The 12,539-nt window shown below is 41.7% G+C and overlaps 1 protein-coding gene across 2 annotated transcripts in view; it reads right to left on the bottom strand.

Moving 5' to 3' along the window:
- Iqgap2 (IQ motif containing GTPase activating protein 2) overlaps window positions 1-12,539 on the bottom strand; it is a 301,482-nt gene that overhangs the window by 231,684 nt on the left and 57,259 nt on the right. For both annotated transcript variants that reach the window (XM_050153835.1, XM_050153834.1), the window contains exon 2: window positions 6,294-6,393. In XM_050153835.1, coding sequence (XP_050009792.1) covers window positions 6,294-6,393 — 100 coding nt within the window. The remainder of the gene's footprint in view (window positions 1-6,293; window positions 6,394-12,539) is intronic.

Genomic DNA, 12,539 nt, shown 5'->3' with positions numbered 1-12,539 from the left:
TCAGTAGAGCCTATTTCCCAAGCGTGACTTTTTCTTTTTAAGTAAATTACTCATTGTATGCCAAAACCACACTTGTGGCTTCTACTTGCTTAGACATTTAAAGCACGTCTCTTTGAATGTCTGATTCTATATTCTCTAGCCCACTGCTAGATCAGGTTAGCACTTAAGACTTGATTTAATCAACAAACTGTCCTTTTGGCTTCTGAATTGTAAACAGGACACAAAAGCACTCACACTCAAGTGTTGTTGTTTCCAGGGCACATTTAAAAACAAAAGCCCCCCCCCAGGCTTAGGCATACAGGGAACAACTTGGCCACACCTGGCTCTATCAAGACAATATTTCTAAACAAAGCCTTCACCAAGAGAAGACCCCCCCCCCACTCCATATTTAAACTCAGGGCAGAAAAAGAATAAGTATCGCAAAATTTGTGTGTGCATTTTCTTCTTCCTTAAAAAAGAAATAAGATACCACGGAGACCTTCCTTAACACAATAGTGGCTCCATTCATAACTGAGCGCTCAACTGTAATGTCCAAATTCCCTGTCCATCTCTTGCCAAGATTTCTTCTCCTGTTCTCTGACCTTCATAATGGCCCCAGTTGATTTCCTTCTTCAGCCTGGAGTTCTCCCAAACTGAACCCTCAGTCTCAAGTTTTTTATAGTTGTCCCCAACAAAGGGCTGATTTTCTTAAAATGTACTCATTTTCATGACTCAAAATATATTTTACATAAATTAGAAGGAGCGCTCAGCAGCACTAATTCTTTAAATAAAGGGAGTGACTTTTCCAAACAGTGGGATTTCTGGCATCGGCAAGGACCTTCCAAAGCCCATAGGAGCAGCACAGGCTGCCCAGTTCTGTGTCAGCAAAATTTGCCCCACAAAGCAGCTATACAGTAAAGAAGCAGGGTATCTGAAAAGAAAACTTAAAAGCCTATTTAGTCTTAAGTTATAAGACAGAAGGACGAACTAGCTCGGGGCTGGGAGTGTGGCTCAGTGGGAAAGAGCATCTGTAGCGTGGAAGACAGGTCTTGGACTCTCACTCCTACAACGAAAACAACAAAAACTCTCAAAATTTTAAAAAAGGAATCAAGACAGTGATGATCTTAGTATCACAACCATGAGACCAAGACATCAACCAATTCCTGGCTGGATGTCTGTCAGTAACAAAAGGATACACCCTTTCAGTCTCCAGCTAAATGTATCAGATGTTCTGTGATCAGTAGCAAAGAAGATAAGGTCATGGTGGGGATGTAGCTTTCGGGGTGCCCCCATGCCCCAGGTTTTCTTGAATTCACAGCCCTGTTCATTTCCCTCACTCTGAACATGTCCTTGGTTCTCATCAGTAAGATACACCAGAAAGGATCTGAAAATAGGTTATAGACTTCCCTGCTTTCCTTCTTGCGCTCTTACACACTCACTGAGGCAGAAGATGCTTGCTAGCTGCACCCCAGTGCCTGGTGACTGAGAGAAGGAAAGGTTCTAACCACCAGCACATAGGAACCTGGGTCCTTGGTTCAACGTGAGGAACTGAGTCCTGTCAATAACACTAAACCAGCTTGAAGCAGATGTGCTTCCATTGGAAACCATGCGATGACTGCACCCTGTGAGAAACCCATTCCATCATACCTGGATGGAATGTATCTGCTAAGGACCAGCTCATCTGCTTTATGAGCTGCACTGAGGACCCTCAAAAGAGCTCCAATCACTTTTATTAAGATAACTGTCATACCAGATAGCTCAAAGTCTATAATTCAATGTTTTTAAAATTGTGCCACCATCACCATAATCAATTTTAAAACATTTTTATCATCCTCAGCAGAAATCCCAGGGCCATCATCAGTCATTCACTCCACCCCCGACCCAAGGCCTTACCAATAGCCTTCCCCTCCACAGATTTGTCTATTCTAATATTTTTGATGCTCATAAATATTGTTACATGAATCTGTGCATACTATTTTATAGTTGCATTTTATTGCACTGCACAGACATGCTATATTTTGTTTATTCATTAATTCACTGTGGATGGATTTGGGCTGATATTTTTCTTTTTACTAATATAAATAATGGTTTGGATATACATTTTTGTGTAGCCATAGGTTTTTCAGTGCTCAAGAGTAAAACTCTATGCTTAAAAACTTAAAGACCTGCCAGATACTTCTAAATTAGCAGCACCATTTAACAATCCAACCACCAATCCACAAGGCGCCAAATTCTGCACATCTTTGGGGACATTTGTTATAAATTGTCACTTGTGCTCCAGCTGGTGATAAGAAGTGGACACTCACTGTTTCCATTTGCAGGTCCCTAGCAACCAGTGTGGAAGATCTTACCATGTCTCTACTGGTCATTTGTTTATCTGCTTCAGAGAAGTCTATTCCTAACTTTTGTCCATTTTCAAACTAGTGGGCTTTGCTTGTATGTTTGTTGGTTTTGAGCCAGGGTCTTATTGTGTAGTCCTGGCTGGCTTGGAACTCTCTATGTATACCAGGCTGGCTTTGAACGCACAGAGATCATCAGCTTGTTCTGACTCCTAAAAGAAAGGATTAAAGATGTGTGCTACCATGTCCAGTTTGTCCATTTTAAAATGAGGATCTTTTTACACTGTAAGTCCTTAATAAGATATACTGCCTCTGAACTTCCTTTTTAATTTGATTTTACATACATGTTTTGGCTACATATTATGCCTGTGCGCCGTGTACATGCCTGGTGCTCACCAAGGCCAGAAGAAAGGATTGGGTTCCCCCACTACCCCAGAACTGGAGTTACAGATGGTTGTTGTTATCCACTATGTCAGGGCTGCAAACAGAACCTAAATTCTCTACAAGAGCAGCCACTGTTCTTAACCATTGAGCATCTCTTCAGGACCTGTGCTTTCTTTAAAAACAACAACAAAACAGCAGCTTGAACTTAGCCAGGCATTCATTAAGTCTATAAATCACTTTAGAAAGTCTAGTGTACATGTAGGTACACATATGTGTGCTTTCCTGTGAATGTGGGATTTCAGCAGGTACAGAGGTCAGAGGGTAACCTGTGGGTTGGTCCTCACCTCCTTTGGGATAGGGTTTTGTGTTGTTTACCACTGAGCATGCCAGGCAAAACTGGTCTGTGAGCTTCCAGGACTCTTTTAGCTCAGCATCCCATCTCACTCCTGGAGTGGACCATATCCAGCTTCGGTTTCCTGGGATCTGACCTCAGGTGGTCTTGTATGTATGGCAAGAGATACTGAGCTCCCCAGCTCTGAAAACTTTATATTCTTATAGTCTATTATTTCAAAGACATTCTTCCTAAAGAAGTTTTCCTCAAAGTATCTGGGATTATTTTTATGAATAAAGAGAAAAAATCACTAATGAATTGTAGTAATACTACAGAGGAGAACAAGTTGTGAAGGTTCATTTCTGCCACTGTGCCACACTGAAGAGATAGCCATGTTTACGCAACTGTCTGCCCTGGATCAGCATTCAAAGAATACTTTCCTCTTTCTCAGTGATTAAAAAAAAGAAATCAGGAAGAAACTAGAACAGGTAGTAGTGTCTTTACCATGCAATTTACAGAGCAAAAGGGACTTCCCCAGTGGGTAAGATAACCTGCCCATCATCACACAGTACAAGCTGGGACCAGGAAATCAGGTCTACCAACTCTGGGTCATGCTTCTCTCCCATATCACACTCTTTCCCACTTATGTATAAAATGAAGCACACACCTAGGGTATGGAACATATGTCAGCAAAGAAAAGGAAAGTCCTCCCACCAATTCTCAGATGTGTCACAGGGAGCACATCACATTTGGGTGCCTGTTGGAGGAGGCTGCTTGTTCATTTTTCAGCTGCCCAGACTCCAGAAATAATCACACAAAACTATATTATTTAAAAGACTGGTTGGCCCATTAGTTCTAACTTTTTATTGGCTAACTCTTACATCTTAATTTAATCCATCTCTAGTAATCTGTGCATCGCTGCATAATTGTGGCTTAATGGGTAAAGTTCTGGCATCTGTCTCCAGTGGGGCTAACATGGCTTCTCTTTGACTCTGTCTCCTTTCTCCCAGCATTCAGTTTAGTTTTTCCCGCCTACCTAAGTTCTGCCCTATCAACAGGACAAGGCAGTTTTCTTTATTAATTAACCAATCACATTCACAGCATTGAGGGGGGACTCCCATATCACCTCCCCTTTTCTGTTTAAATAAAAAGGAAGGTTTTGACTTTAACATGGTAAATTTACATATAACAAAGCAGGTACCAAGCAAGAATTACAGTTACAATATTTATATCTACCTTATCTTTTATTATAACTAAGGAAAACTATAACTATCAATTCTTCAACTCCATCAAAGACTCCAGAAAAATACAATATTACCTAAGTAAACAGGAACTGCATTGTAAGCAATTTCCAAAACTCTAGAATTGACAGAGACATCTCGCTGCCTGGACAGTCACCCAAAGTTCTTCTGTACTGTTGGGACATCCATCTTCAGCCAACAGGCCCATAGTATCCAGCAGACTTTTCCATGAAGCAGGAAATTTCAAAGACAGTTTAGCTTATATTGGCAGTTTGCCAGTCACTGTCAGACTCTTTCATGAAGCTGGAACTCCAAAGGACCATCTCACCTTTAGGCAAGTTCAGCAGTCATTTTTCTGTAGTTCTTGCATGTTCAATTCATCAAGCATTCCAAGCAAGAGCAGTTTCTTGCCCAAATGGCTAACCAACTCCATAACTTCAGTGCCCATCTTCTCTTGAAGTAGAATGATGCTGCCAGGAGCAGATGTGTTGCACTGTCATGAAAAGTCTTAACTTCTTAAAACATTTAAATGCCATATTCTGAAAGTCTCTGAAAGATTTGAAGAACACCTAACTGAAATATATCTCTATATATCTAGAAAACCTATCTAACATGACTATAAGCTTGACTATTATAGATGATTATCTATTAACCTATATTTTTTGATTATACATTACATTTTTAAATGAGCTGCACAAACACAGTATCATAATCAAGAGAAATATACATATAACAAAATCAACTTTAAATTTGTATTAATAAACCAAGAGCCATACCAATGCAAAGTATTTATCTCTATAGCAGGCACCTAAGAATCTCTTCATTTATCTTATTTCTTAAGCAAGAATTTGACTAAGAGTGTGAGTCCAACAATCTTACACTGGCAAGGACTCTTAGTGCCTTCCGGCTTAAATGCAGACTTTACAAGCATGTTAAGTTTCCTAAAAGTTGATTATTAGAGCATAAAGTTGCATGGCACTGTTAAAAGATGAAACAATACTGAGAACCCCCATCAAAGCAATGCTAATGCCAAATATGACCATGGATTAGTATTTTATAAAATACCGAGTAAAATCCTTTTATTTCTCGCTCTAGAGACAACTACTTATCAGTGACCCATGATAATTACCATCCATGACCACTGAGTATTTATTGGTGGTTAGGTAAGAGAACACCTAGCTCACCTGTTTCACAAAATATCAGATGCTAACAGGTAGCACTGGCTCAGCAAAGGGCAGAGTCCTAAGGAGGCGTTTGCACTTTGGACTCTCTATCTTCACTTTCTCCGAGGAGAACCCAGCCAGCATATACTTAATCCAAAGAGTCTAAAAGAGTCGATGTGATTTTTATAGAGAGCATACCCAAATGGCCACACACCCACAAGTTAAGGAGATTGCTGTCATAAACCTGCTTCATCGTTTAGTGACCCATGGACCTCAGTCACATAGGCCATTGTTTTACTGAACATTTATCATCATGGGCAGGAGGTCACAAAAAGATCGCCCAAGGATACTCTTGGGGAAAAGAAATTAGGTTTAAGTTATTTCTGTTGCCCTGTATCCAAGCCAGTGAGATGTAGAGTCTGAAATAATCTAATTTGTTTTGTAGTTTCCTGGGAGGCTCTAAGAAAAGGAAAAGGAAGATCTGCCTCCCTGCCCCTTGACAGTGACCTCTCTCAATTCTCCATGACCAAAAGTGGTATCTCACAGCCTGCTACCAAAGACTGCAGCTGAATTATTACCTGCATATGTGCAGATGAGTGTGGTGCCCATCCAGCTGTGACCAAGGGCTGACTGAATGAACCGAGTCAGTTCTGCCATGCTGGTCTGGCACTGGTGTGACAAGGGTGTCCAAATCTAAATTATGGGTGACGGGTGAGAGTGTCTCCCTGGCCATCCACGATCCTGACAATTCTTTGGAATTGTTGGCCCATTCAGGAAACTTCTGGTTTCCTGAATCTTACCCCAAGGCTAAGCTCCAAGAAGAGGGATACACAGACAGACTGAACCTGGATCTTACCTCTTGGCTTCCTCCAGGTGGCACAGGTACTCATAGGCGATGTTCTGCCGCCGCCTCTCGTCCATCTCCTCCGCAGACAGTCTTTCATCGTCGACAATCGCTAGAAATACAGGAGAAGAATGTGTCACTTGAAAATGTTTTATTCACGTTAGTAGTACAGTAAACTAGACATCTACTTGGTGGTGTTGTCCATAAACATGCCCATAAACATTACTTACTTAGTACATAAGTTTGTTCCACTTCATTTAGAAGGGACAAACCCTAGCTTAAGTCATGTTTTATGTTTTGTTCAAGAGTTGTGATAGACTTAATTCTGTAGATACCATACCAAAAATGGGTTTCATTATGACACATATGTCATTGCATGTTACAAATATCCATCCTACTTCCCATTCCTCCTTTTCCAGCTGGTCTATTTCCTTCCCACTTCTGCTTTCATCACATACACACATACATACACACAAATAAATAAATAGTTTTAATTAAGTTAAACAAAAAAAGTGAACCCACCAAGGGGCTAGAGAGATGGCTCAATGGTTAACAGCGCTTGCTGGTCTTCCAGAGAACTGCTTGGTACCCAGCTCCACAGGTAGCTCTAAAGTACCTATATTCCACTTATAAGAGATCCAACACCCTCTTCTGGCCTCCTTAAGTACTCTCACATACAAGGCACACAAACATATACTCAAACACACATGCATATAAAAGTATATATATTTTTAAAATAAATCCCTTTGCCTTTGCATTTTATAGTAATGATTTTACTTGCTCTTTTAAAGATTTGTTTTTATAATATTTAATTGTGTGTGTGCCCAAGTAGGTACCTGTGTGCATGCACATGTGTGCCTGTGTGCTTCTGTGTGTGTGCACACAAATGCCTGTGTGTGGGTATGTGTATGTGTGTGCAGGTGCCTGCTGAGAAAAGAGGCATCAGATACCTCTGGTAGAGTTACAGGCACTATGCACTATGAGTCACCTGACATGGGCTCTGGAAACCAAACTTAGGTCTTCTGCAAGAGCAGTATACGATCTTAATTTTTGAGCCACCTCTCTGGCCTCTGACCTTTTCGTAGTTTTGGGTTTGTTTGTTTGTTTGTGGCTTTTAATTTACTGATTTTCTTTTATGTGAATAGGTGTTTTGCCTGCTTATATATCTGTGTACAACATGAGTAGTGGCCACAGAGGCCAGAAGAATACATCTGATCCCTTGGAACCGAAGCTACAGATGTTTGTGAGCTGCCATGTGGGTGCTGGAATTGAATCCAGGTCTTCTAGAAGAGTAATCAGTGCTCTTAACTCTTTAGCTGTATGGTATTATTTTTAACAGGATAAAAACAGGTCTGAAGTTAAGGGTTGACACCATCAGACTGACACTAGCAAACAGGTTTCAGTCGCGGAATTCAATGGAATTCAGACAGCCTCAAATCAATTAGAGCCTGGCCTGCTAGCCACACCATCCATAGCAATACTCTAGAAGGTGTCTAGTGGCTAAGCTTGGAGGTGGTAACCTTATGATGTACTCTAGAAATTCTGGGGTTGAACACTGAACACACAAGTATTTGTCTCTTCTTAATCCCCAAGGAAATTGCTACTGCTCATCCAACCCCAAATACCAATGAGTCCCATTGTAGAAGGAACAGAGTCTCTAAGACATCCCCCTGGCTACCTACAACCTTTCTGGTTAATAGGTGTATAAAAGGCAAAGCTAACAGAGATAGGAAGGAAGTCAAGTTTACAAGCCTACACAGTTTATGCTAATACAGGCTTAGTTTATTAACTCGAACACAGTGTCCTAGAATTTCTGTGGAGAACACAGACTCATAATTTCCTGACCGCATTTTTTCTGCCCACAGCATCCAGATATCACTGCACCAAAGCCTTCCCTGTTTATTTGCATGGCAACATTGCTTTCTCATAGTTTTTTCATGTTTTCAGGTTTGTAATTACAATGGGTCATTTTTACACATGTGTTCATGTGGGGGAGCAAGTGTAGCCCTGTGTGAATGAGAACTCATGACATGAGCAAGGCCGTGTCAAGGACCCCATTGTCTCAGGTCCATGGGAATGGCAAGGCCTTCCCCTGGTCGAGTATGGATGTTCAAATGCACAGAAAATGTCAACCACAGCATCCTCCTCCCTCCTGGATGACTGCATCATCTCCATCAGAGCAAACAGCCCACCCGACTCTAGTTCTGCTATCCCTGTGCTTGCATTTCTTCCTTCTGATCACCCCAGTCCTGACTAGGTCAATCCTACAGCTGTGCAGGGTGGGGCAGGACTGCTAGTCATGGCAGGAATGGGAGCATCTGCAGACTCTATGAGGAGCAGGCTGATTCCAGACCTGTCCAATGAGGAGTCCATCACAGAGCCTTCATGGAAAAAAGGAATTAAAGTCAAAATATGAATTCTTTTTCCTGCTGAGACAAGGTCTAACACTGCAGCTCAGGCTGTCATTAAACTCTTGATCCTTCATCAGTCTTGCTCCTGTGCTATGGTAATAGGTATATACCAACCACACCCCACCAACATTCGAATTTTCCTACAGCATGTACAATGCTAAGTACTTAAGATCCAAAATTTATACTGAGCCCTCAAGGAACTCAAAAGAAGGGAGATTATATTTGAAATAGTATAAAATTTAGCAGGATATACCATAATTACAGAAATGTGCACTAGACACTTATTTACTGAGCGCCATCTTTACTTCAAGGTCTTAGGGAATGTGTTGTCTGTATTTTGTTTCAATTATACCGTGTGATTCTGTGAGCCAAGCAATTGCTCATTTAATAGACACACCGGCTGAAACGTCTTTAGCTCAAGCAAAGCAGAAACACAAGGAGCACGCACAGTGGGACAAAAAGGAATAAACTGCACAGGAACTTGGGAAATGTGTGTGTGGATGAGAAAGAAGGGGATGCAGAAGAAGAGGAGAGACAGCTGGAGGAGATGGGCAGCTCAGGCTGGATTGTTACAGAAGTGGTACCCAGAGGAGCAGGACTCTGCATGCCCTTGCCTATCCATTTCCCCGCTATCCCTCCCACTTTCCACTATGGCTTCCACTTCTTCAATAAGGACATCATTCCAGACCATTGATACCAGGAAGGGACAGCAAAGGCTTACATTTGTCAAAGCATCTTTTTTCTTAATAAACTCAATCTCATCTAAATGTTATTGTCTGTCTGTTTACTTGGTAGTTTAATATAGTGCTGAAGATCAAAAATCAAGGCTTTACATCCCCAGTTCCTGACCTGAACTTTGAAAGAGTTAGTGCATTCCAGAAAAGTGCCAAGGCTTCCCAGCAGCCTTCGGAATTCTGTCCTGCCCTGCAGATGCCCAGGCCTTCCTCATCTTGCCTCCTTTTGCAGAAGGTGTCCCCCCCTCAACCACACTGCTCTGCCACTCATTCACCTGTTGTGAGGATCACCGTCTTCAACGACAGTCCTCAGATGTCATCCCCTCTTTCTAAACTTTGAGTGGTGCCCTCTTTCCTACTGAAGAAAGTTCTAAACTAGTTTTCCTCTCCCCCATACATGGAGCTTAGTCCAGGTAAATATTGTATTCCAGGACCTTGCTACTCCCTTTCAGGGTCTACTCCCCTTCTCTCTTCCTGGGAAGCCATTCTCCCACCTCTGTGTGTGACAAGACCTCCAACAGCTACTGAGGCACGCACTTGTGGATTCCAGCATCTGAGTCCACCACTCTCTTCCACACGTCAGATCACACCATTATCAGAGCACTCACCGGACAGGCCCCATGGGAGATCAGTCATGGCTCCCTCTCCAAACTGGTGGCTCTGGAAAGAAGGGGCTCGGTTTTGATTCAAGTTCCTATCTCCCTCACATCTGTGATGGCTCCTTACACAAGCAGCTCTCTGACATTTAGTGAAACATTACCTTCAAGTAAATCCTTCCTAAGACAGTTAACTAATATCCTGTAACATACTTACTTTGAATCAGATTATGATTTCTCTTATCTAGGTTCTTCCAAAAATGACATTTACAAAGGAAAACAAGCTGCTTGCAAGGTCTGGAAGCAAGGGAAAGAGTATGAAGACAAGGCTAATGGCGAAGTGTACCAGAGACTTGGGTTACCTGCCCTTTGAATAGGAGTTCCAGAATACCTCTCTTGTTAAAGGGCCCCTGGATTCTCCCCAGCCCCCCTCTCTCCTCCAGCTATGGTGATGGAAGAGGCAGAAGAGAACTCTCAGCCCAGTTCTCACAGGAGAGGAAAACTTGTCATGGGCTTTTCAGAGAAGGTTCCACCTTACGCTCACATATTGTCTTTACCATGTACTAAGATATCACATTCAATAGGACAAAAAAATGTAAAATACTTGAATGAGCTTGTATCATAACATTAATATTATTGAGAGTGTCTGCTTCCCAGGCTGAAGTGACTCATTCATTATTCTGGTACTACTCTAGTCCTTTGTAATTGGTGGTCATTATTAGCTTTTCTTTTTAGTACAAAAAATATACAAAAATAAAAACTTAAAAAGGCAAAAAAAAAAAAGCTACCTGACATACTATGATAGTCAGCTGTCCACTATGGTATCAACACACTCTAAACTAATCAACTTCCACTTTGGGTCTCTGGTGACATGATATAGCATGTGAGAGCCCATGGCAGGTGAAGGGTGTTTACTTCATGGGAGATGAAAAGCAAAAGAGACAAACAGGAAGGAGATGGGGTTCCTTCTGTTCAGGAACTCATTCATGATGACCTAACTTCATTCTATTAAGCCTCACCTCTTAGGTTTCGTCACCTCTAGATAATACCACAGATAGTGGCCGAACTTCTAATACACGTGGCTTTGGGGGACATCCAAAGTCAAACCATCGCACATAGCCACATACCAACATCTAATGTTCAACTCCATCGTTCCTAACAGATCCCTAGATAACCTGTCACTTCCAATCTTCTATTTTAATAACAGCTAAAAGCGAAGAGTGTTTACTCTTTCTGACAGGATATTTTCATTTTGTGGTACCCTCAGATACACTCAAACCTGAAACCAACTTAACATTCGTAGGGGGTGTCCATCTCTAACAATCTCTAACCTGTATGTGAGTGCTAGGGTACCACTCAAAAGGTACACTCCCTAGCTTCAATCATCTGTCTAGAAGAGGCAGAAGCCTCCTGTGACCTTTCACCCTCAGACACTCTAGGAAGAGTTGGGATAGAGATTCCCAGTTTCTACCCCAACTACTTCCATAACCACCTTCTCGGGACTGCTACTGAGAACTCCTAGGCTCTGCTATAGCCCTATCCAGGAAAACAAACAAACAAAAGCAAAACACAACTTACAAACACACACACACACACACACACACACACTGTTTTAAATTAAAATTGCAGCATGCTGAGCATCGTTGATGGTATCAGATCTTCAAGTGTGAACACAACGGCCACTTCCTAACTGTCCTAACACAAGTTGGCCTCTCTCCAAACACTTCCAGTATTTTAGTTTAGTTTTAAAAATTGATTGATTGATTTAATATGTATGAATGTTTTTCTGCATGTATATATATGCACCACATTTAGTAGTGCCTTAGGCCATAAGAGGGTGTCTGATTCCCCTAGAACTGGAGTCATAGATGGTTGAAAGCCACCATGTGAGTGTTATAAACTGAACCCTGGTCCTCTCGAAGAGTGGTCAGTGCTCTTAACTGCTGAGCTATCTCTGCAGCCCCAAACTACTGATATTTTAATAATAAACTCAGAGAAGACATATTTTAAGTCATGGTATCCAGAATACATCTCATATGTTCTCCCATCCAAGTACTAACCAGTCCTGACCCTGCTTAGCTTCTGAGATCAGGCAAAGGACTGGAGATGACTCAGTGATTAAGAGCACTGACTGCTCTTCTAGAGGATCTAGATTCAATTCCCAGCACCCACATGGTGGCTCACACCTGTCTGCAACTCCAGTTCCTGGGCTTCTGACACCCCCACACAGACATACATGCAGGCAAAACACCAATAAATATATAATGAAATAAAAATAAATTATAAAAAAGATTATATGTTCTCTGAAAATACTTGGTAAATAACCTCTTATTGGGAAGGCTAATAAAAGGGTCCCAAATATCTGTACGAAGTCAATTTTCTTCTGCCTGTTTGCAGTGAGGAAAAGGGTGTGAAGCTGCAAGCACAGGGCCATCCTACAGGTTCCTCTACTGATGTTTAATTAGTGTTCTTACGCCAAAATACCAGGCTGTGCACCAAACAGAAGGACTTTCCCTC

The sequence above is a fragment of the Alexandromys fortis genome, unplaced genomic scaffold, assembly GCF_014885135.2.
Source record: "Alexandromys fortis isolate MF-2015 unplaced genomic scaffold, M_Fortis_MF-2015_v1.1 scaffold_79, whole genome shotgun sequence".
NCBI lineage: Eukaryota > Metazoa > Chordata > Mammalia > Rodentia > Cricetidae > Alexandromys > Alexandromys fortis.
Note: the sequence above shows the minus strand (reverse complement) of the source record. Positions and strands in the feature narration are given on the sequence as shown.